This window comes from Barbus barbus (genome assembly GCF_936440315.1).
Source record: "Barbus barbus genome assembly, chromosome: 5".
In the NCBI taxonomy this organism is placed as follows: Eukaryota; Metazoa; Chordata; class Actinopteri; order Cypriniformes; family Cyprinidae; genus Barbus; species Barbus barbus.
Genome location: NC_136733.1, coordinates 35,185,798 through 35,211,476, shown reverse-complemented (window position 1 = coordinate 35,211,476; position 25,679 = coordinate 35,185,798). Strand labels below are relative to the sequence as shown.

The following is a 25,679-nucleotide window of genomic DNA, read 5'->3' as shown; positions in this document are numbered from 1 at the left end:
TAAACAAAGCAAACATCAGTCTTTTATGATTTATTTATAAACAAATTATTCAAACATGCCACTTTCTCAAATTCTTACCTGGAATCTCAAAGTCGGTCCATTTCTGGTGAGAACCACTTAAAGTGTGCATGTCCTGCAGGAAGTCACTGCTGCTGGCCATAAGGAGCTCATCACAACCCTCCTCTGTGTGACAGCGAGAGTCAAACTTCACAGACAGGAAGATGGCTCCAGGGATGTGCACCTTATCCTGAGACAACGCAAACAATGACATTGAGTGAACCAGGAAAACGCAACTGTGCTCCAGCGATTTGGAGTAAAAGAAAATGCAATTCATACCTCAAAGTTAGTGTTGTTGTCATAGGGGTGCTTGGATTCACGGACCTGCACAGCCATTCCTGGCTCCTCCATAAACTGACATGCTGTCAGCGACAGATTACCCAGCATGCTCTGGCTGCAGCCCCTCAGAACCTTCTGCAAGATCTGAGATCCAACATGTGACGAAGAATTATATGCATACCAACAATCTGAGGTCTTAATTTATGTACTAATTAAATATTTATTACACGGTACATAAAAATGTAATATTTATTATAAAAAAAAAAAAAATGCAAAGTACAGTTCCATAGCCAGAATGAAATAATGCTGGCCTGTAAATGTTCCCAGCTGGTTTGGCAAAAGCTCATTTTAAATCTTAATTCTCACCTTCTCCCACATCGGTCTCTCCTCTAGCTGCATGAGCATGTCCAGTATGTAGGCCATGTGAGAAGCTCCGCTCAGCTCCAGGTCTTCCTCTCTGATGGGAGTGTCAGAGGGCCAGTCGGCCAGCAGCGTTGCCAACACGTGACGTGCGTACAGAATAGCAATGGCTTCATTCACTTTGAAAAGGTACTGTCGCACTGCTTTGTTACTGCGAGCATCCAGTTCTTTATGCAGCAGTGCTGAGCTTTTGGTGCGCCGCTGTTTGGCATAACTCAGCTGGAGGTCGCTCTCTGTGTTGGTGATGAGTTTCTGCGTGACGACATTTGTTTCTTCTGTGGCTCGATCACACCGTGTGGGTTTAGACTTGAGTGTCAAAGAAAATAGAGCGAATTAAGGGTAACTTTAGATCACAAAATGGAATGGGTTTAATTTTAAACTTCGTCTTACCACACAGGGCACAATGATAATATCAGTATCTACAGCCTTGGTACTTCTTTCCTCAGAACGAGGTCTTTTAGATGGTTGCCACCTCTGTGCCAGTGTACGAATAGTCTCGTCGGTTTTTATAGCGTCGCCATCAAACCTGAGATATGATATGTTAGGGAAAAAAGAGATTAAGTCTTTGAATTAATTTTATATAGTTGAGAAGTACACAAGATTTATTTGCAATTTTGTTCATAAGTTTACACAGAAAATGCAAGCTCTTTAGCACTTTTCAGATATTAAGGATCAATTAAAATTGATGATGCGATCTTAAGATTTTCAAAAATATGAAATGTGCAGTGATATATTATTATAATTATTATTATGAAACTGAACAATAATAATTTTTAATTTACATGCATTAAGTAGATGTTCTTATCCAAAGTAATTTACAATAGAGGAACATAAGAATAAATCACAAAGCAATCAATATTAATATTGTATAATGATATTGTGTTATTATATACATTATTAGATATGATTAGATTTTTATAGACTAAATACTATGTTCTTTTAATAAACAGAATGGTCATTGAACTAAAAGTCACTGATGCGCAATGAGGCAACATATGCCAACATGTACATTCCCAGAAATAAATTCTAAACCATGACTATGTAAATGAAATGGTAATTCAAAGAATAACTCACCTCTTCTGCACCTCAAGGAAGAAAGAATCTGTTCTCTTCATCTGGAGCTCATACATGGCTCTCAAGATGTGCAGTGGGGCATTAAGAGCATCATGGGTAATCTAACAGTAAGACAAACATGAGAGCTCTAGTAAATGTTCCTCTACATACTCGTCCCTATATTTCAGTACTGGCAATTATCTGCCCCCTTTCCTTCTCCAGTTTCTAAATGCTGAGAACCAATTAGAACTCTCAATCAATCTGATCATTCAAGAGAGCTGAAAAAGGCCCACGACTGACGGAAGATGTGTTTGAAGCCTGACCTGGAAACAGATCTTTGTCTCTTCATCCAGTCCTTCCAGTGGATCTGGTCTGTTTGGATCGGCATCATCAGCGCAGCAGCTGGAGTGATCGGAGTCATGCTCTTTCTCTCTCTCCTTCTCTCCATCTGTCTCAGTGTCTGCGTCCTCTGCCATGGAGTGGATCTCTCGCTTGGAGGAATAAAGCATCATTGACAGGATCTCTAGGTCTCGCAAAAGCCACATCTTGCTGAAGCCTGTGCCCTTGCTGCACTTACGGACCAGGAGCTGCATCAGGCCAGAGCCCTGGATGGCCTCTTGGGCTTGATCCACCCCATGCTTCTGCAAGAAACAGAGGAAAATCAACACAATCATGACTTGTTCAAGTTGAGAATTTATGTAATGGCCCCAAAACATATTTGGAAACTAAAGTCTTATTTTAAAATCTAAACATTTCACTGCATTAGATAAATATAATGTATAACATAAAATATCAAAACTAAGCATTTATTTCAAAGCAAGATAGCACAACACATTAAGCAACATGTCACAAAAAGAAGTAAAAAAACAAACAAAATATATGTAAACACAACTATGCACCTTCAAAATCATTATAAACTATAATGTATATACATTTGTATTCATGCATGCATGTATGCATGTATTTATTTATTTCTTCAGGATGTCACGTAGCCTAATAATTCTAATATGCTGATTTTGCTCAAGAATCATCTTATTATCCTCAATGTTGATAGCTGCTTAACATTTTTGTGGAAACCGTAATGCATTGTTTTCAGGATTCTTTGATGAGCAGAGAAGTATAATCAATAAATTTAATGTGACCTCGCTCTTATTGACCCCAAACCTTTGGACGGTAGTGTGTGTGTGTAAATACACATGTATATGAAATATATATGATATATTAGATAAATCTATGATATATGAAATATATGAGATATGTATATATAACGTGTACTTAAAACACACACACAGGTCGCGTTCCGCTTTCCCCTCAGAAAATCAGGTTCCGGGGGAATCCCTCTCGGTAGAAATCACGATCGCGTTCCCGGTTGAGCCCTGCATGGGCCTCAAATTTAGGCCTGGCCCGTGTCCAACAGCTTATCAGAATTACCGACCCGAGTCAGTCTTTTTTTTCCCCTTCTCGCAAAACAGCTTATACAACTATTTCAGCTATTAAAAATTGTTTGGTTTTGTATGTAATGGCAAAATGATTATATTTTGTTTCGTTTTTTATCAAGATAATTTCGAAAAACATTTGGAGCATTATTTTGTTTGATCAATTTAGCCTTCTCAAATCATCACGACTTGCCTAAAATAAAATCTATAGACATAAAACAATTCAAGCACATAAACATGTTGAAACGTTAAACCTAGATAAATGTGCGCTGTATCCAATAGTTTGTGTGGAGACGGGAAGCTAAAGCGTGCTTTGTAGGACATGGAGGGCGCCGTGATCACGTATTTTTTGCTCATAAGAGTAATACATCATTCGGACCTGTAAAGGGTCTACTTTTATTTGTGTGCACTCACAATATCGACAAAATGTTGTGCTTTTATAAAATAAAGAAAACAAACATGATGCGTTTTCTGTCGTCTTGAACAGGAGCGCTTCACAAAAATCAACCGAAGCTCAGCGAATACATGCCTCACAGACATGATAAATACTATATATATAGAAAGCTTTAAATGACTACTTAACGAAATAAAACAAATTGAAAACAAAAACCTTTTCATTATAATCATAATCCATAAAGATGCATTTCTTTCGAAAGGCGTGTCTAACGAGGAGACGGCGAGTCAGGATCGGCAACTTCATCCTTGCGAAACGGACTCAGAAAACACTAGTTTATTAGTAAATAATTCAAATATCTCCTTACTATTTCCCCTGACCACATTCATGATAATTACTTTTGCTGGGGCTTTGCGGCAAGCTTAAGCTTATTGCATGCATTTGAATGCAGAACTCTTCAGCTGTGCTGATGGCACACGTGCTGCTGTGGGACACTAAACACCGTCGAGCCACCCTTTATAGTCGCGGCACGGTCTTGCGTTTCCACCAGTGTGGCTATTTTTTTTTTCATCACTATGGATGTCTAAAACATAAAAAAATAAGGAGAAGCCTAAAACATGCCCAAGGCCCGGCCCGCGTCTGAACTATGATGTGAAAATTGGCCCGAAGCCCGGCCGTAGAGGCGGGCAGAAATGCAGGGCTCTTGTGTGTGTATATAAACACACACACACACACACAATTACACTTTTTGTGGTCCCTATATCATTTGGTTCTATGACTTTAAACTATGAACTTCAAAGACAAACTTTTTTGCTGTACAAGGGCAGGTGTGAGGTGAATACCTTGAGAGTGTTGTAGAGTCCTTTAAGAGCGAGAGAGAGCACCCAGGTGGCCTCCACGGCATCTTGGGCGCTGCTCTCCACCCCGACCTGCAGTAGGTGACTCACGATAGAGGTGAAGTTCTTCAGGTAGCGGCTCAGGTGGGCAGAGGTCGGGGACACCTCATGGGACTCTGCATCATTCCTGCTGCTGCTCTCATGTGCCTGGACTAACTGGTAGTCTTTCACTGAGAAAAAAAAGTAGAAAATAGAGATGCATTAATGCACTTTTTTGTTTTACTATTTGAGTGACCATGGGTGTTTCCTCAAAGCAGCCACTAAATGAGGCTAGGAAGTCCCAAATGAATGTTTACATAGCATCCCGTCTACTGAAATCCCGTCTACTCATCAGTTTAATTTCTGAAGGTAGTAGTGAGGGGCCACTCATAATCATTAATCCTACATATTTTTGGTGGTTGACTGAAAGAACTATAATTTAAAAGCCAGTTTGATCACAACAAATACTTAAATATTTTTTTAAGCATATGATTGTTTTACTATTGAGAAATAAGCATAGTGGTTATCAAATATTTGCTCTTTAAAGCTTTAGAAGCCAGTAAGTTTACTTATGAGGTACCTTCATACAAAAACCATCTGTTAAACCTGGGCAACAAGGTAAGTAAAGCAGACACACCCTTTGCAAATGAAGGTGGGTTTAAATGTCAATGACAGTCTGTGACTTTAGAAAGACTCATGCAGCTCAGGGCTGCCAGCAGTGGTATTTTTACAGCTGAGAACATTTGAGAGATGAAGCAGTGTGAAGAACCAGTTGACAGATCTTCTCGCACCTGTTCTCCTCTTACGAGTCTTGACGTCCACCACAGCAGCTCTGTTCTTCTCAGTGAAGTGTTTGAGCAGAATCACGTTGTGTTGTTCGTTGGCATTATCGATGAAGACAGCCTGAGTCCCCATACACAGCACCTAATGAACAGACATGCATCTCTTTCAAAATGTCATAATGGCATGTCATAACTTCATACAGGCCTATATTATGTGTGTTAGCGTATGCACTGTGATATCTTTGTTCGTACCTCAGGGAATCCCACAAGCACCAGCAAAGTGAAGAGGTTGGTTCTCTTGAGTTGCTGTGGTAACTGCTTGATGCAGTGATCAGTGAAAGCTGCCACAACAGCACACCACTGAGAAGAAATGTTCAGGTTTTGCAAGATGTCCGCCACAGAGCACGCCCAATCCAGACCGATACGACTGTTGTAATAACACAGATGATGGACAAAGACTCACTGTTTCATGAAAAACTGAAAATTTGTTAATTAAAAATACAAAAATGTCAAACAAAGCTAAAGCTGCAAAGGTAAAGTTCAGCTAAATATTTGACTGTCCCTCCCACATTAAAATGTATTGTACATATACACTACTGTACAAAAATTTGAATTCTTCAGTGTCACATGATCTATGAAAAAATAATCATTCTAGTAATATGCTGATTTGGTGCTCCAGAAACATCAATGTTGAAAATATACTTAATATTTTCTGTGGAAGCCATGATTCATTACTTAAACTGTAACAAAAGTATTCATTTCTTCCAAAAAAAATTAAATTATATGTATCCTGCACTGTTGCATGTTAATGTATTTGGCCTCTAAAACACATGTTTAAACATATGCTACACATCCAATCACACTACCTGTCTAGACACACTGCTCCCAGACTGAAGAGCAATTGAGTGGTCTTCCAGCCAGGAGCATCAAGCGCTGCTACATCTCCGAGAGTAAGCAACTCAAATTTGTCTGTCAGTGCCTCTGCAACAGCTGCATCAGCCTCCGCAGGAGAGATCCTTAACAGAAGCTGTCCTAGAAGGCCTAGTGTCAGGTGGTATGTTTCATTCAGACAGCCGGCGTTCGAGATGACCACTCTGAACAGCAGTGGCAGGATGGGACTCAGGCTGGACAAAGACAGTGAGCTGCCCTGTGGAGGTTTAAATGTGTATATTTGCATATTCTGTGTTTCTTGGATGTGAACGTGAGACAAAAAATAGGTAGTCATTTCAGGTTACAAATTAAACATTTTCTGAAACCAAAAGCCTACCACTACAACAGTGTTGCCAAGTCTGCGATGCTCCTGCAGAATTGGGCTACTTTAACACTGCTGCTGCAGGTTGTTTTTCATGTCCGCGGGTTGAAGCGCCACAAATAACGTGATATTAACCCCTGCAATGCGAATTTTACCAGGGGAACCTCGCCAAAAAAAATGCCATTGGGCTAATTTTAGGCTAGTTTAGAGTAGCAATTGGGTGGGTTTTGTTGTGAAAACCTGGCAACCCTGCACTACAAATTAAACTGGAATCTTTGCTGTTACCTGTTTGGTTGCAGGCAACATGGCTGCCAACAATCCCAGAATTCTCTCTCTGGAGCATTCGGCAAACACATGTTCCTGTAGCGGCCCCCGGGCTGTCTTTTCCTCCTGGTCCTTATATGCATCCATGTTCTCTGAGGTAGGAGATGTGATAGTGTCTCCACTTGACTCTGAAACTGAAGCAAAAAAAAACACATTTTAACATCTGTACTTTGCTGTTTTTGTCCCCATTTACACCTTTTATGTCCTGTTGTCTTCAATTAAATCCCATGAGACATTCAAAAGCAACAAATAACTTTCATTACATAAAGATATTATAGATCTCCTTGATTATTGAAGGGTACTAAGAGACAGGCTCACCTCTGACTCCAGAGGACAGTGTGTCTTCACTAGACACAGAGGGTGTCTGACTTGCACTGGATGAGTCTGACGTATCCTGAGAGACAAGCTTCCTCCTTCTCTCATCCCCTTCTGTATCTGGCTCATGCTTTTGTGGTTTCTTGTGAAGAGGAATAAAAACAAGAGGACTATGAGGACTTGTTTAAAAAAAAGTTTAACAGTATCCGACTGTTGTTAGCTATAACCTGGGGATTTTAGTCACAGACTTGACAAATAAAAAGGCCAAAAGTAAAGTACTGACTCTGTCTGTAGGTAGCGGTGGGGAGCAGATAGCTGTAGTGCTGCTGGGAAGTGAGGAGGTGTCTGTGCTGCTGATGTCCTGAAAAGAACCAGCTGTTGCAGGACACAGTTCACTCTCTGTGGCTGATTCGTTTGAAGAAAGCAGGGACAGCAGGGCAGAGGCTCGCAAACCTAAAGGAAACAACAGCAACCCTGATTATACAGAGTAACCCATCAACCAATTCTATTTAATCCAACCAGCTCAATTTCTATCACACACACACAACTTAATTCTTAATAGATCATGTGCATTCAGATATACCGATTACCTTTCCCAGTCTGTCCCTTCAGCAGGCAATCATTGATGATGTCAGAGCAGTGGGTTTGCAGTGCCCTAGCATAACCGAGGGTGACATCATTCAAAGGTTCTCCATCCTGCACTCTCTCGCTGATCAGTTCGGATGTGAACAGGGACAGTGCGGCAAAAAGAAGCCAGGAGTAGTTATGTATATAGGGCTGAATGAGTCTGTGGCGGTCACTGATGCGAATGGTGACCATAGGGTACACTGTGATACGGTGGGTGGGCAGATGGCTGGAGGGAGAGGAAAAAAAATTATAATAATTACAATAATAATAATGATAATAATAAATGAAAATAATATAATAATAAATAGTTTTGCCACTGAATCTCAAGTCACTCCAAATAAAAGTGTATATATATATATATGTGTGTGTGTGTGTAAAAATATATATATATAGACATGTATATACACACACACACACACACATATATACATATATATATATAAAAGTAAAAAATTATATTGAAAAAGTATTATACGTATATATCATATGTATATAAAAGAGAAAGATTTGCATCTTTAAATAACCAGATCTGAAATTCACTCATTCAATTGAGGTATCCAATTTTTCTTGTCATAAATTGTTTGCAAATATTTTATATTTTCATGTTCATAGTTTAATTGCCTTTAGTGATCTTCTCACGTGTCTTACCTGTCTGGGTATTTTTTGGCATTATAACAGCCAAAGCAGAGATCGAAGTCCTCACAGACATTACAGTTAATCCTGCTGCCCACGATAAGGCCCTGGCAGTGGTCACAAGCATACTCCATATTCACCATCTCATGGTCATCCTCATGGCCTTCTGGTTTAGCACCACCTGAATCAGGAGAAGAGAGCTGTTCAATACACCCACTCCAACTTATCAATTGTGCGAGAAATATACTGCTGCAATAAATTATTAATGTGAATGCAATAAAAAAGGGAAATAATGTTTGATTAACATTTAGTTTTTCCTTCATTATAGTGTAAGCCACTGCTGACTATGATGGTGTGACTCACTGAGGAAGCAGGTCTTGCACAGGTCCATATCTGTACACTGCAGGCACCGGTAGCGATGCCACGGTGCGATCCGTTCGCAGCCGTCACATGAAATCTCCACATTCAGCAGGTCGCAGTAGCGTGCAATGAACATGTGCATCTGCAAAGATCAAAAGTTAGTGAAAGAGCACCAAAAATGCACAATATGTTTAGTTTCATTTGGGATTCTTTGCAAATAACATTATTTTGAGGGCTGTTTGCAGTAACAATATTGTCAGAATGTGTCAAATCTGTCTATGCTTTTGCAGAGAGCAAAATACACTGTTCACAGTTAAACTAGCCTGACTAAAAAAAATATTTGTTCTACCTGAATATGTGACTGTCTTATGATTAGGCATTGATGGGTGCTGACATTTGCTTGTGTTTGCACAGATTAAACATTGAATCGTGACGTAAACGGTTTGCAGGAAAACATTTAATAAACATTACATGCATAATAATGCTATAACTCCACCCAAAGGTTAGTTTTTGAGTTAATTCAACTGTTTTCTTATTTAACTGTCTCCATTATCAAAAGAAATTGTAATTAGCCTCTTGTGAGCAATGGTTTTGTTTCCCAGGAAAGCATTTATTTGATATCTGTACCTTTCTCTTGTCCTCCACTGAGGCCTGGCTGATCTTGTCAAACCATTTCTCAAACATGCCATCCAAACACTCATCCATCCATTCAGTGTTCCTCTCATAGTCAGCGATCTCATCCTCCTCCGTCCACTGGCTACAGCATCATTTCACATGGAGAAAATGACAGATGAGAAGCCAAAAAAAAAACCACTGGATACCTTTAAGCTTAGTTTGTGAGATCAGAATTAAGTGTAGAATAAGAGTGTCAATATGACAAGAATCACAACAACGAAGCTCACCAAATGTGCCCTCAAGATGTCTTCAACAACTTTACATTAGAAGTCAAATGATAATGATACTGAAACCTCCTTTCTCCTCATTTTAACCCTCCTTTCATACTGAAATCTGTATGATATTTCATATTTACAATAGAAAGCGTGGGAATTTTAAGAATAAAGTGAAATAAACGTTATATTACAACAGACCATTCCTTACATTTATATCGGGTGACATTCAACATGAGTTACTTCATGTATCTTTTTTTAAACATGATTTTTCTTTTGTTTTGTTTTTTAAGGTTGAAGTCCCTACATTCCATATGTGTTCTGATCCATGCCTCATACCTGATGGCAATATCATGCACGCTGATGTTTTCTTGGGACATGTTGAGCAAAAGATCAGGCAGTTTGATGTCCAGAAACAGCGACAAATCTTCTGCTTCCCAGCTCATATCCAGCAAATGCAGCAGACATGTCTGCACACATGACAGGGCGGGCAGCAGGGCCCTAAGGACATACAGAACACACAACGGACATAAGACAAAGGACTTACAGAATGCATTGGCAGTCCTTGTGTAGCATACCTATTATTACTAACTTCTAAACAGAGGCGGACAGTAACTAAGTACATTTACTAGAGTATTGTACTTAAGTACACTTTTTGAGTATCTGTAAATTACTTGAGTATTTTTTTTTTCTGGAAACTTATGACTTTAACTTCACACACACACAAAAACAAAAGACGAATATTCAAATATTCTAGTATATAAAGTCGTTACTATGTAGCAGCTTTGAAAGTCAGTGGGTGATTTTCTTCTTCTCCAAAACGTGACTTTCTTTTTTTCAGACAGTTTATCAGTAATCACTCTTGTAGGGCTACATGAAGTGATTTCCCAGCATTTTTGTGAACACTGACCAGTTGCAAATGTGATATTTATTTACAACAATTCAATAATAAAAAGTTAATAATGTGGTATACATTAGGCACAATATTGTCTGATTTTGCTAAATTGTGTACATGAAAATATTACCTATAACGCCACAGAAGAACTGTTGTGCGTCTCCTAATAAAACACAATAGGTGTTGGACTTGAAGCAGTACTGCACAGACCGTTCCGTGTGTGAAATCAAAGTACCACGAGAACGATTAGCCAGCATTTTTGAGATTTTTGTTTTTGTTAAAGCAGTGTTGCTGTTGTAAAGTTATACAGTTACTGTTATGTTGCTGGGTTTTAAAGTAGGTTTGATTTTTTTTTTCTTTCTTATCACTCTGTATTTACAGGATTTCACTGTCCGCTCTGTTCAAATGTGGATGAATGGCTACACATAGATGTGTGAACACACTGTCAGAGTTGTGTGAGTTCACTACCATCCTGCTTTTGTGGGGGAGGGTAGGGGTGTTAAATAATAATTTTGTTTTGTTTTTTCCCCCATTGGTTTTTAACATTCTAAAAGCTCTTTATTCCAAAGATACTACAAGCTAGTCAGTGTATTCAGTAGGTCTAATGTATTGTAAGTTGCTTCAGAGGCATTGCAAGTATTACGTACAACAATAATAAAACAGTGCATTGACATAAAAAAGAAAATTTACTTTTGGTACTTAAGTATTTTTAAAAGCAATTACTTCTGCACTTTTACTTAAGTAAAAATCTATCTTTACAACTTTTAAGTGATGGAGTTGTGTACTTTGTCCGCCTCTGCTTCTAAAGCACACAATGATTTCACGATTCACATTCAATTTTTAAAAACAGGACAGAGAGAACCCACTTCTCATTCAGTGCATTGAAGCTCTGCACGGCCTCTACTAGCATGAGAACCAGCAGATGATACGAGTGTCTGACCAGCTCCCTCATCTCCTGCCCGCTGCCCACCAACTGAGAAAAGTAACTGAGAAAGAAAGACAGGTTGAGGTAAAATAATGATATTAAGACAGTAGTCATATGCATCAAAAATGACATGGAATTATTTTTTTTAGAACAGTGACTCTCAAGCCTGTCCTGGGGACTCCCAACCACTGCATAATTTGTATGTCTCCCTCATTTAACACACCTGATTCAACTCTTCAGCTCATTAGTAGAGTCTGCAAGGTTTGAATTGAGTGTGGCCTATGAGGGAGACATACAAAATATGCAGAGGTTGGGGGGTCCCCAGGAGAGGTTCGAGAACCCATGCTTTAGATAACATACTTGGTGAAATCTTTCTGACACGCCAAGAGTTCCTGAAGAAACAAAATACAGGGTGCCTGGAAGAGGTGCGGTTTCCCCAGAGTGAGTATACACTGCTGGACGAGCTCCAGCACCTCACACACACTCAGAGCCTGGGCCTTCTTCAGAGCCAGAGTATGAAGAACACTGAACACACACAGAACAGACTTCATTACCGCTGGTCAGAGACAAATCACCATATATGTGCAGGTTAAAATCTGGAAATAAACAAATAAACCTAGAAATAAAAGTTTTGTTTTTTGACAAAAAGAAACATGAAACAAAATAAGAAATATTTACGATTCAGCACTAAGACACTCATCAAATAAGCAAATTTGTGATATTGTCCAAATGCTAAATAATCATCTTTTGATTATATACTTTACACACACCTTTCAGAATCTGCAAAATGTTAATTATTTTACCAAAATAAGAGGGATCATACAAAATGCATGTTATTGTTTATTTAGTACTGACCTGAATAAGATATTTCACATAAAATATGTTTACATATAGTCCACAAGAGAAAATAGTTGAATTTATAAAAATGACCCTGTTCAAAAGTTTACATACAGTACACTTGATTCCTAATACTGTGTTGTTACCTGAATGATCCAAAGCTGTGGTTTTTTTGTTTTGTGATAGTTATTCATGGGTCCCTTGTTTGTCCTGAACAGTTAAACTGCCCGCTGTTCTTCAGAAAAATCCTTTAGGTCCCACAAATTCTTTGGTTTTCCAGCATTTTTGTGTATTTGAACCCTTTCCAACAATGACTGTATGATTTTGAGATCCATCTTTTCACACTGAGGACAACTGAAGGACTCATATATAACTATTACAGAAAGTTCAAACGCTCACTGATGCTCCAGAAGGAAAAACCTTGCATTAAGAGCCGGGGCGTGAAAACTTTTTGAATTTGAAGATCAAGGTAAATTTAACTTAATTTGTCTTCTGGAAAACATGTAAGTATCTTCTGTAGCTTCTGAAGGGCAGTACTAAATGAAACAAATTGATATTTAGGCAAAACAAGAAAAATGTACTCATCTTCATTCTGTTCAAAAGTTTCCTCTTAATGCATGGCTTTTCCTTCTGGAGCATCAGTGAGCGTTTGAACCTTCTGTAATAGTTGCATATGAGTCCCTCAGTTGTCCTCAGTGTGAAAAGATGGATCTCAAAATCATACAATCATTGTTGGAAAGGGTTCAAATACACAAAAATGCTGGAAAACCAAAGAATTTGTGGGACCTGAAGGATTTTTCTGAAGAACAGCAGGCAGTTTAACTGTTCAGGACAAACAAAGGACTCATACTAAGTAAACAATAACATGCATTTTGTATGATCCCTCTTATTTTGGTAAAATAATTAACATTTTGCAGATTCTGAAAGGTGTATGTAAAGTTTTGACTTCAACTGTACATATATATTTAATGTAAAAACATATACATATACAAAACATATTTTATTGTTTCAGAAGCAAACAAGTTGTAAGGGCTACTTTTATAATAATGGTCATTACTTTTGGAGGCCCTGGTCACTATTCACCTTTATCATGTGAAAGCCAACAGGCCACCAGAACAACACAGTATCTACTTTTGTGTTACAGTGTTTAGAACAACATGAACGAGAGTAAACTGAACTATAGCTTTAAAGGGACAGTCCACCCAAAAATGAAAATTCTGTCATCATTTACTCACCCTCGTGTCTTACAGTTGGGGATGGAAAGGCAAGAATCGTGATATGGCTGGATTAAACTTCAAAAGGCAATTATGTCATTGAATAAATATGAGCGCTGCACGTTTTAAAGTCAAAACACGGCACGGATGTCTTTATGTGAATGTATCTCTGAAGGGAACCGACTGTCCTCAAAAACATATCTTTGGCATTTCATTTCATCTTGCCTATAATGCCTGATAAAATGAGATGGTCCTCACTGCAGAACACAAGATCCAGGGGGCGTGGTTGGATCTAGATTCAACTCCTCCCACCTTACATAGACCTAAACCTACCCGTCTCCACCCCCTGATCCCTAAACCCACCCATCCCCACCCCTAAACCTACCAATCTCCACCCCTAAACCTACCCATCTCCACCCATCCCCACCCCTAAACCTACCAATCTCCACCCCTAAACCTACCCATCTCCACCCCCTGATCCCTAAACCCACCCATCCCCACCCCTAAACCTACCAATCTCCACCCCTAAACCTACCCATCTCCACCCATCCCCACCCCTAAACCTACCAATCTCCACCCCTAAACCTACCCATCTCCACCCCTAAACCTACCCATCTCCACCCCCTGATCCCTAAACCCACCCATCCCCACCCCTAAACCTACCCATCTCCACCCCTAAACCTACCCATCTCCACCCATCCCCACCCCTAAACCTACCCATCTCCACCCCTAAACCTACCCATCTCCACCCCCTGATCCCTAAACCCACCCATCCCCACCCCTAAACCTACCAATCTCCACCCCTAAACCTACCCATCTCCACCCATCCCCACCCCTAAACCTACCCATCTCCACCCCTAAACCTACCCATCTCCACCCCCTGATCCCTAAACCCACCCATCCCCACCCCTAAACCTACCCATCTCCACCCCCTAGATGTGGATCCAACCCCGCCCCCTGGATCTTTGTTCTGCAGTGAGGGGCTACTGGATAAAATAGCGTTTATGAGCATGGTGCTGCATGTGTACAGCCGTTACCGGGAACCGCTTTATTTCAGCCACTCCTAAAGCGCCACCACGTGGCAGAGAATGAATTTGCATTTCCAAAAAGCCTATCTTATGTTTAGATCAATGCCCAAATATGCATATCGACCCATGTTTTTACACAGCAAACACACAGTTGTAAATGTGAAAGAAGTTAAAGTGCCTTCTAAAAATCCAAACAATTTAGACAGTAATATTTATGTTTTAAATTAATATAATAATTCATATGTTTGACTTATCCCTTTTCATAAAAATGATTTAAAGGCTGAAATACCATTTTTGTTTTTGTGAAAACCTGTATCTGAATTGTAAATCATGTCATTTTATGGCTTAATATGTTACCATAGATATTGTCCAACACCACTCATACATAATTCTGCAGATGCCCTGTAAATAGTAAAATAAAACTCTTTCCTTGATATTCATTGATATTTGTGTATTGAAAATGTTTTGATTGACATTTATGGTCTTTTTTTATTTGGGCTAGTTAAATTAATTTCTGGGCTACCAAAATCTGAAGAGTCCTGCTGTGGAACATAAGTATACTGCTGGTAACCAAACAGTTTCTGGTCCCCTCTGACTTCCATAGTAAGGGGAAAAAACACTATGGAAGTCAAGGAGGACCAGCAGTGGTTTGTTTACCATCAGTCTTCAAAATATCTTCTTTTGTGTTCAGCAGAATAAAGAAATTTATAACGGTCTGGAAAAACATGAGGGTGAACAATCCCTTTAAGCTTATGCACCAAAATCTGTTGAATCATAGCATCATACATCTAGCCATTCACATCATGAGGTGAACATACCTGCTCTCATTAATGACCATGTCCTTCATAAAGCTGAGGATGTGTTTGAGGATGGGGAAGCGCTCTTTAACAGGTGGTGCCATGCGAGGCTCCTCCATAGATCGTAAGGAAAGGAGCCTCAAGCGACCCCGACTGAAAGGTGCTTTACGTGGGAAGACTAACGGGGACAGAGGCTCTCCTGTTTGAGACTGAAGACTTTCTGAGGAGCCTGTGGCACCCTGAGAACTGATGCTGCTGGAAGGTCCAGCATCCACTGGTGCGGAAAACGTCTGGTCACGCTGACTGGCCCCTGGGGGCATCGCTGCTTCTGCTCCCTCAGGAGTCTGGGAGATGGAGGGAACAGAGGGACTGGGCTGGAAGTCTCCCTCTGAGGTGGAAACAGATCGAAGAAGAGGAGCAGCACAAGCGCCATCTTCTGGTCTGGAAGGCTCTTGTTCCAGAAGTGCAGAGGTTGCTCCACTCGGGCTGAATCGGAAGAGGAACAAACTTCTACTGATGCAAATTTCAGCTGTTAAGAGAGTGAAAAAGATGAGATGAGTGAGAATACAGAAGAATTAGTTTAAGAAACTGCATCAAAGGCATATTTCTAGCATCAATATTTACCAAGTGACTCCATTGTAACCTCATTTTGTCCGTCGTCTTTTTCCTCTACTCCATTCATTTTACCCATAAGGTAGCGCTGTTTCATTTCCAACTACCAAAACGTATCAAAAGGGAGAAGTAAATAAAAAAGAATATTATGTTATTTTAAAATTATTAAATTATTAAAATTATTAGCTATACTAACCATCCACGTTCTGATGCCATCGGCGAGGGTGTAGACCTGCGGAAGGTCCTCGTTAAGACTGCTCTGGCCGTTTTTAGCAACTAATGCAGAGGAGATAAGAAAAGGAAACATGATCAAAAGGACACTGGACTAGGATTGACATGTACGACCGACAAACTGTCCTGTTCATACAAACATCTTACAGAAACAGATCCAATACTGTCTGTACCAAGGGATCAAGGATTCGATGGTTTAACATGGCCCGGGAGTTTTAGGATCTTCACATTATGAATCAATATGAAGTATTATGAAGTAAAATCAACAAGAAATATAAAATTCTGCACTGTTTGTCATTAACCAAATTTGTGGCATTGACCAAATATTTTTTTTCTGTTCTATTGTACACACACACACACACACACACACACACACACACACACACACACAGTTTTGATATATTTACTGTAAGAAATTTACAAAATATCTTCATGGAACATGATCTTTACTTTAATTGATAATATACACACATACATATTTTGGCAATAGCCAAAAGTACATTGTATGGATAAAAATTATAAATGCCAAAAATCATTAAGATATTAAGTAAAGATCATGTTCCATGAAGATATTTTGTAAATTTCTTACAGTAAATATATCAAAACTTAATTTTTGATAAGTAATATGCATGGCTAAGAACTTAATTTGGACAATTTTAAAGGTTTTCTCAATATTTTTATTTTTTTGCTTATTTATTCAGCTTTCAGATGATATATAAATCTCAATTTTGAAAAATTGACACTTAAGCCTGGTATATGTGTGTGTGTGTGTGTATATATATATATATATATATATATATATATATATATATATATATATATATATATATATATATATATATATATATATATATATATATATATATATATATATATATATATATATATATATATATATATATATATATACACATATACACACACACACATACATACACACGTTAATAAATAATTAATTTGTAATTTTTTTTTTTAAATAACTGAACTTTTAAAAAAGAAAGCTGGTCATAAGCTTCCAAATATAAATACATAATTATCATATCAGTGCATTCCTTCTTATTTCAAATCCAACACTTTGACATAAAAATTTATGTTTCGTTTTAGAAATGTTTCAAGATTGTGTCTGCAACATTTGTCTTTAGTGTTTGCTCTCTTGAACCTGTATGAAACTCTTAAAATGTCTTTAATTACCAAAGCTCCTAAGACTGTGGTGAAGTGCTGGTGTGTGATACACCATGGCCGCCCAGGTGGCGTTCACAGCCTGGTCCACTTTTGAGCCTGCAGCAATCTCATTCCTGACTGGCTGCTTCTTGCAGGTCATCAAAAGGGTCCTCATTAACTCCGTCTTGCCATCAGAAGAATCCTGCAAAGGATCCCAGCAGGCAAAGTCCTTAAGGAATTCCACCAATTCATCTCCCAAAGGAGCTGGCTCTTCCTGCAGAACAAAAAAGCACAAAATGCACAAACATGATTAGACTTTTTTTTGGACTGAAACGCACACATAGTCAATCCAAGTACTCTCACCTGGTCGGTGTCTGGGTTGGCCAGGGTTAACTTTTTTTCTCCAGGAAGTCCATTCAAACCATGTCTGAACATAGGCTTCCATAAAGGACAGGACAGGACATGGTTCATCAAGCCAGCAGGCAACTCTTTTACACCACGGATCTCTTCAAGAGGAAGGCAGACATAACACAAAACCATCATCATAAGTCAGTGTGTTTTCACACTTTTTCAACTAACTGCAATTTATATTGTGAAATTTATATTCAATGTCGGTTATATTTCTACAACCTTTTTACAATTTGTTTATTTGAAGGAAAGCACATTTATGTGCTCGCACACACTTATAAATTAAATACAAAAGGATAAAATTAGCCTTTTTAAAATAATTGAACAGAAATAATCAAAAGTACACAATTATCACACCGTAAGGTGATTTCAAAGCCATGGTGCGGGAGGCCAGACGGCCCATTAGCCTGGACACAAGGAGCTGCAGGTCTGAGGTCCAGGACACGGTGACATCTGGCAGACCAAATGCTGTCACTGTGAACTTGTAACCCCATTCATTATTACTGCTGTCTGAGTGGAACAGAAACTGCAGCTGGGGACCCGCTTTGAACGTCACTTTCTGAAGACAAAAAAAAAAAGGTATAAAAGATACAGAGTGAAAATAATGGAAGCACATTCAAGCAAAGGCTAAAATTAATTGCATTGCTTTTAACTAATTATTTTTAATATAATTGCATACGAACACATTTGGCAGACAACTATAGTTAAAATAGTACAGTAAACCGTTTTTGTACCTTTGGCCATTTCTCCGTGCCGACCTTCATATCATATCGCACTTTTCCTCCCCTAGCATCAGTGAATTCCAGATAGTCATACCTACCCCCCCCAGAAAACCCACACCTAATTAGTGTAAATATAATGCAAACTTGGAACTCAAGCCACATGTATCTCTAACAGAAAAAGTGTGAGTTTGATTCTTGTTTTCACCATAAGGTGACAGTAGAATTGTAGAATAAGCTCTTCACACCTTTTCTCTGTTTCACAATGTTCATCAAACTCCACCTCGAAGGACATGGCACCAGGACAGACAAACACGGTGGTCTCGTGTCTGCTGTTCTCATAGTTATGAGGTGACTCCATTTGCCACGTCCTTAATACAACAGGCTGCTGAGTCTGCTGACAGCCCTCCATATCCACCTACAAACACACAGGGATAAAAACTGATAAATGCATTATTCTTACAAACTGTCTAAGTTATTAGTGGCTTGGTTATCTTACTTTTTAATTTGCATGTAGAAAAACCCAAGTGAAATGCTCCTTTTCATTAGTTTTCAGTCATATTAATTCTATTTATTTTGTCAAAATGCTTTAAGACACAGAGTGAACTGACCTTAGAGAAGATGCCGTCTGTGTCACTAGACAGCTTCTTGAGCAGGTCTACCAGAGGATAGAATCTCTTGAGCAGCACACAGTGAGGAATATCCAGAGCACACAGCTCCAGCAGGAAGATTGTCTAACAACAGCACACAATCCACACTTAATACATACATACAAACAGAAGCATAAATAAATGAATGAATAATAATATATAGTGGGATAAAGCGGTCTGCTACCAGCTGTCTTGTTGCCATGGCAAGAATGGATCCATTGAGTTTCTCTATGATGTCAGCTCCAGAGAAGCGCTTAATAAGAGGATTCAGTATGTCTGTGGTGCCTGACAGGAACTGTTCCACATCTAATATCCAAGAGAAACAACACAGATGTATTCACGCTGCATCAGAGTACTGCATCAAATAATGACTACTGTTCAAAAGTCTGTCATTTTTACAGACTGCTGTAAGGCTGCATGTATTTTGATAAAAAAAAAGTAAAAATATTAATATTGCAAAAGATTAGAATTTAAAAGTATTGTTTTGTATTTTACTATATATTAAAATGCAATCTATCCCTGTGATTTTCAGCAACCATTAGAGTCAAATGATCCTTCAGAAATCATTCTAATATGATAGTTTGGTGTTCAAGTAACATTTCTGATTATTATCAATGTTGAATATAGTTGTGCTGCTTAATATATTTGTGGAAATCATACTCGCTTGAGCGCTGAATGTTCATTAGGCTTTGTAACTGTTATGCTCATAATGCAATTTGTAATGAAAAAGGCACATAAATATAAATAATTAATATATACACTATCAGCATTTTCACAAGTGGTCTCTGTATTTGAAGGCTGGAAAACCAGGAAAAGCACACTAACATTTCAGCAAGATTTCCCTGGCCAGATCAGCGGAGGTGGCCGTTCCTCCTTTGAGCTGTAGGAAGCACCAGGACAGCAGGCTGCCCTGTAAAGCCCAAAACAGAGACAGCAGGACCCTCCAAATGGACCCTCCTCTGGAATCCAACATCAACACCTCACACTGAACAAAGGGAGAGGGGCATTTTACAAGGATCAACATCACATTTCTCCTTGTAGAGCTAGACAAAGGAAAACTATTAGTGAGTTGTCACGCAATGCATTACAATACGAGGTGTCAGCTAACACATGTTAAAGCACAATGTAAATATCTAAAGTATGTGTCAGCTATTTGCAGGAGTGTATATATGTGAGCAGGAGTGACCAGATTAGGTTGGCTGTCAGCATGGGGCAGACATACCTCTCTAGTGGCCACAATGAGCAGCATGTCCATGACGGTCAGGACAGGTGAGATGTCAAAGTCAGATGGAGCTCCTTTAGGGGGCAGCAAGAGAAGACCTTTTGGGTCCTGATCGCTGCAAACAGAGATTAGCGAGATTAACAACGTGTGAGAGCCGGATGTAAACTACACAGTTTTACAGGACAGAAAAGAGTACTAGTTTAAAGGGAGGAGTTTGATACCTGAAGTAACTGCAGAGCGACTCAAATGTCAGTTTAACAGACTCTGGCTGATTTTCCTCAGTTATGTTTTTCTACAAAAAGCAGCAAAAACAACAACAAAAAATTCTCATACAATAGCAATTCAATAACAACATTCAGCCACGGCAAGTGCACCCTCATAGTCTTACCATCATGTGGAAGAGTTTGTCCCTCCGGCTCTGTTTGTCAGGGAAGAAAATGGCAGCGCCACTGAGGATGGCTTTCACAGCTTCTTTTCTCAGAGCTTTCTCCACTGCAGTCTGTCCTTCAGGGCCGTCCACCACTGCACAGCACAAAAACTGTGGGTTATTCTCTCAATCACCAATCAAAATACTATGGCATTATTATATGGCTTTTAACCAATTTGTCAAGATGTCACAGTGTGTTTTCAGCCATTAATTTTAACTGATATTTTTTGGAAACTAGAACTATTACACTACTGTTCAGTTTGTGGTTTGTATGTTTTTTATTTTTATTAATATATTTATTTATAGAAGACAAATTAAACTGATCAAGTGACAGTACGAAATTTTAAATGTAACAAAAGATTTATACTTTAAATAAATTGTGTTCTTTTGAACTTTCTATTCATGTAAGTGTCCTGAAAAAAGTCACAATTTCTGCAAAAACAAAAAATACAATAAATAATAATTTTATAATATATATATATATATATATATATATATATATATATATATATATATATATATATATATATATATAAAATTATTTATTTATTTATTTTTAAGAAGAACATCTGTTGTCAACATTAATAAAATTAAATGCTTCTTAAGCACCAATACAGAATAATAGAATGATTTCTGAAGGAAAATTCAGAAGATAATTATATAGGAAAGAATTATATTTATAAATGGTTATTTTAAAATTAAGTAATGTTTCAGAATATTACAGATTTTACTGTATTCAAATTAATGCAACCTTGGTGAAGAGAGTTCTGCAAAAAAATAAAAAAATAAAAATAAAATAAAAAAAAAATACAGACTCCAAACTTTTGATCAGTAATATTTGCTACAATGGAAGCACGTTGACAGCAGCTAAAAACGAAGCTTAAACGCCGTTCCAACAGATCATTATTTATGTTTCATGTTCTGTACTTTACTGCTTGTTCTCACAGCTGGTTTCCAGCAGTTTTCCACAAACACAAATCAAACTGTACATGCATGTACTCAGCAGCAAGGCATTACAAACAAACCACCAAGTGTGTCTCGATTTGCTACAGTCATGCTGTTGAGTCATACAGAGCAGTATGCGAGTCTTACCTTGACACAAGTGACTGTAGAGCTCTCCGACAGCTTCTGCAGGATCCACGTCTGTGCTGGCTGAGGGTGATGCTGATGCTGAAGCTGTGATGTCTGACGACTGGGACTCTGTCAGGCTGGGCAGCATTGAGAAGCAGTTCTGGAGCAGCTGAAGCAGGAGAACTCTCGTCTTTAAGGCCTCCTCTCCCTCACTGAAAGTGTAGGCACAAACATACATGGCAGACATTGGAAAATATCATTTTAAAACACATTTTACCTGCCTTAGTTCATAAGAAATGTTTCACCAAATTATCATATTAGAATGGTTTGTGAAGGATCATGTGACAATGAAGACTGGCGTAATGGCTGCTGAAATAAATTACATTTTACAGAATACATTTATTTTAAATTGTAATGATATTTCATAATGTTACTGTACTTGTAATCAAATAAATGCAGCCTATAAAAATAAGGGACTTCTTATGACCCCAAACTTTTAAACTGTAGTATGATTTTACATGGACAAGGCTACTTTACTCTGTCAAAATCTAAACTTTGTGTCTAGTCTTTATATTAAAAACAGGGGTGCAAACTCATCAGGAGTGAAAAAGGTGATTCAAATGCATTCCGTCCGAAATACAGCAGATGGTTCTCACTGCAGAACACAAGATCCAGGGGGCGTGGTTGGATCCAGATCCAACTCATCCCACCTTACATATACCTAAACCTACCCATCTCCACCCCCTGATCCCTAAACCCACCCATCTCAACAACTAAACCTACCCATCTCCACCCCCTAGATGTGGATTCAACCCCGCCCCCTGGATCTTTGTTCTGCAGTGAGGGGCTACTGGAAATATGGACTGCAGCGTCTAAAAGTTAGGCTTCAGGAGTGAGATTGTTTGGATGAGGGAAAGAACATTACAGTAAGCCAATCAGAGGCAAAGTAGGGCGGATCCATTCCTTTGCCAACAGGGAGAAAGAAACGCTACAGGTGATGTGACACAGATGACTCGCAGATACGATGACGACTATGACCCCCACCCCATTTGTTTTTACAGATCTACACAATTCATGTGAATGACCTATTTCAAGGTGAAAACGGGGAAATTCGCTGAAAGGTGACCCCTGTAAAAAGGGGTCACCTTCTTTACTGTCTACTTTTAAACACCTTTGCCTTCATTAGTTCATTTTAAATGATCCTTTAAATGGACAAATGTATTTTGAAAAGTACAAATAATCCATGTAATCTCTAAATGATCATTTCTAAAATATTTTTTTAATATATATTTTGTTTTACATAAAGTATAGCATGTCACACCATAGAACTTTGCCATCATGGCTTGAAATTTTATGTCAAGCGGACTTCAGAAAAATCATAATCTACAGGAAGCAAGAACATCTGACCATCTGTAGAGAGTCACATGATCAGTGAATTATCAGATTAGTGGCCTAGAAATAGAACGTCAGAAAGTCTATGCCATAATGTAAAATGAAGCACTGATTTTTAACATGTAACCCCACCGTATGTACAGTAAAAATTACATCCTATTTATAAACCATTTCAAATAAAATCCATGCACATATAAATAGAAACATAAATTCTCATTATAGCTTTACTCACATAGATCTGAGTTTGCGGTAGAAGCCCCAGAACAGCAGCAGGTTGAGGTCACTGAAGTCCAGTAGGGACTTCTGCTTGGACAGAGACACATCCTGTAACATAGGCTCAGGGTTTATACAGCTCTCTTCAGAGAGGCATGCAAAGTTCACTGAAAAATGCATTATGAATTTCAGTTATATTTTAATAAACTACGTCACTCGCAAGAGAACACGTGGTGCGTGTACCATATCTCTGGTGAGCTGCTGGATAAAATAAAGGGTCTTCTTCATGAGTGCGAGACCTGTAACCAGGCCTGAAACGCTCCCCTCGGCCTGAGCACTCAGATCCTCCACATCCTCCAGCCGCTCAGAGTCTGGACACAAATAACCACTGAAACTCATCTGCTGAACCCCCAGCCGCTCTGCTGTGTCCTGCCTAGCACACAGGAACTTCACCATCAGAAACTACACACAGAAAGACAAAAAGCATAGATGTTAATCAAGTGTGTGTTACAATTGTTTTAAATGATTTTTCAGAATTCATAATATTTAATTAAAATATCGAAATGATGGACTTGCACTTGAAATTATCAACTGCAAGCTCACATTAAGATCTGTTTCCATCGAATCAACAACTGATGGATTAAACCAAGTCTCTGTCCTACATCTCTTTTTTGAGTCATTTTCACTCAGACAAACTCCCAACATACTGTAATTCCTGTGGCTTTTTTTGCACATTTACGTCACTTACCGTTCTGGTACTTTTGCACTTATTGTGGGAAAGCCACCGTGTTATTTTTTCACAACAAAAAGTTTAAAGTTTATCTCATGTCTATATTTAAAACAGTCTGTATCTTATTGTTCACTGTCAATTGTGTGTTACCATAACCACGATTTTTGAGTTTTTAATTTTCGATTGATGTCAGGAGCAAACTATCAAAGACAGAAAGAAAGAATCCATACTTTTGACACTCTGCATTGTTGCAGCTTGATCTCCACGTCGTTCCAGTCCTCTTCCACCTCAAACCAGCCAATGGGCTCGTCCTCACTGGTCTCTGGTAGCCTTGTGCTGGAGTGTGTGTGTTTGTTTGTGAATGTAATACACGTGACAGTGTGTGAGGTACAGAGGCAGATAACAGCGAGAGGTCAGTTGACTCACAGAAACATTCTCACTGAATTTACAGCCATCTTAGCCGTGTGCACATGTGCAAAGACCAAAACACACTCTCACATGCACTGGACAAGACAATGCATTCTCACGTTATTATTCACGCAAGCTGCTCTCTCTCACTCTTAAACAAGCACCATTTAAAGTTCATGTGATCAATATTGGGTGTCTTTTATGAGCAACAATGTTACATTAACAAATCAACATCAAATCACTGTGACATACCTGTCTTGGACAAATTCTTTATAGTCTTTGTAGTCCCAGCTGTCATACTTTTTGAATCTTTTGAAGTGTTTATCTGCATCAAATGCCTCGCTGTCGTTGTAGGCAAACACCAAGGCACATTTAGCACCAATAGCTCCTTTACGCACCTGAAGCGTAGGAACACAGCAGTGCTTTAAAACGGTGTAGATCAAATCAGTTTGTGTGTTTCCAACTGAACATTTATTTGACTTCCATATTGACAGAACACACTCTAATTTCATGGTTAAGAAGTGTTAAGCACAATTCTCAAGTGTGTACTAAAGCTTCTCTCACTTTTATCTTGATCTGTGTGACCTGGAAGCAGCTCTGGTTTTCAGTGGACAGAATCACACTGGCTTTCCTCTTTCCATTCTCTGTCAGAAAACCTGCAGGTACAAATGAAGCATTAAGAGGGTCAACTTTGCATTCGTTTCTTTCTAAGCAATACATACAGATGACCTAAAACAAAGAGATCAACCATACAGCTTTTCTCCACAGAGAAAGCTATTCTTTTAAAGCACACAGCTGCTATTCAGCCCAGCACTTTGGCGATTTATCTGTGAAGCACTCAATCAAAACACCCATCTCTACACCAAATAAAACCAAGACGTACCATCTCCAGTGTTGGGCTCCGTCAGCATGTTTTCTGGGCCAGACTTTTCCTCTTTACTCTTCACATCACATGCTTGCAGATGGAGCTGGATGGGTTTACCTAATTTACATGAACAGTAATAATAAAAAAAACATCTAGATTAACTTTTTTCATTTGATTAAA

At 38.7% G+C, this 25,679-nt stretch overlaps 1 protein-coding gene across 3 annotated transcripts in view; it reads right to left on the bottom strand.

Moving 5' to 3' along the window:
- The window catches only part of zzef1 (zinc finger, ZZ-type with EF hand domain 1), a 42,134-nt gene that overhangs the window by 10,356 nt on the left and 6,099 nt on the right, over positions 1-25,679 (bottom strand). Inside the window, exons 9-49 of one of the 3 annotated variants that reach the window (XM_079417302.1) lie at positions 25,518-25,616; positions 25,199-25,290; positions 24,887-25,032; positions 24,457-24,562; positions 23,740-23,958; positions 23,516-23,607; positions 21,913-22,103; positions 20,782-20,915; positions 20,615-20,685; positions 20,394-20,508; positions 19,997-20,156; positions 19,356-19,477; positions 19,133-19,255; positions 18,770-18,939; positions 18,537-18,642; positions 18,160-18,361; positions 17,758-17,900; positions 17,425-17,668; positions 16,199-16,278; positions 16,015-16,105; positions 15,412-15,919; positions 11,875-12,039; positions 11,456-11,575; positions 10,034-10,195; positions 9,435-9,564; positions 8,811-8,949; positions 8,463-8,628; positions 7,778-8,040; positions 7,471-7,640; positions 7,191-7,329; positions 6,834-7,006; positions 6,163-6,443; positions 5,549-5,723; positions 5,306-5,438; positions 4,482-4,705; positions 2,133-2,450; positions 1,831-1,931; positions 1,147-1,282; positions 703-1,062; positions 337-480; positions 79-247 (exon numbers count right to left, since the gene is read on the bottom strand). In XM_079417302.1, the coding sequence (XP_079273428.1) occupies positions 79-247; positions 337-480; positions 703-1,062; positions 1,147-1,282; positions 1,831-1,931; positions 2,133-2,450; positions 4,482-4,705; positions 5,306-5,438; positions 5,549-5,723; positions 6,163-6,443; positions 6,834-7,006; positions 7,191-7,329; positions 7,471-7,640; positions 7,778-8,040; positions 8,463-8,628; positions 8,811-8,949; positions 9,435-9,564; positions 10,034-10,195; positions 11,456-11,575; positions 11,875-12,039; positions 15,412-15,919; positions 16,015-16,105; positions 16,199-16,278; positions 17,425-17,668; positions 17,758-17,900; positions 18,160-18,361; positions 18,537-18,642; positions 18,770-18,939; positions 19,133-19,255; positions 19,356-19,477; positions 19,997-20,156; positions 20,394-20,508; positions 20,615-20,685; positions 20,782-20,915; positions 21,913-22,103; positions 23,516-23,607; positions 23,740-23,958; positions 24,457-24,562; positions 24,887-25,032; positions 25,199-25,290; positions 25,518-25,616 (6,882 nt within the window). The remainder of the gene's footprint in view (positions 1-78; positions 248-336; positions 481-702; positions 1,063-1,146; positions 1,283-1,830; positions 1,932-2,132; positions 2,451-4,481; positions 4,706-5,305; positions 5,439-5,548; positions 5,724-6,162; positions 6,444-6,833; positions 7,007-7,190; positions 7,330-7,470; positions 7,641-7,777; positions 8,041-8,462; positions 8,629-8,810; positions 8,950-9,434; positions 9,565-10,033; positions 10,196-11,455; positions 11,576-11,874; positions 12,040-15,411; positions 15,920-16,014; positions 16,106-16,198; positions 16,279-17,424; positions 17,669-17,757; positions 17,901-18,159; positions 18,362-18,536; positions 18,643-18,769; positions 18,940-19,132; positions 19,256-19,355; positions 19,478-19,996; positions 20,157-20,393; positions 20,509-20,614; positions 20,686-20,781; positions 20,916-21,912; positions 22,104-23,515; positions 23,608-23,739; positions 23,959-24,456; positions 24,563-24,886; positions 25,033-25,198; positions 25,291-25,517; positions 25,617-25,679) is intronic. The other 2 variants (XM_079417304.1, XM_079417303.1) reach the window with 2 other exon arrangements.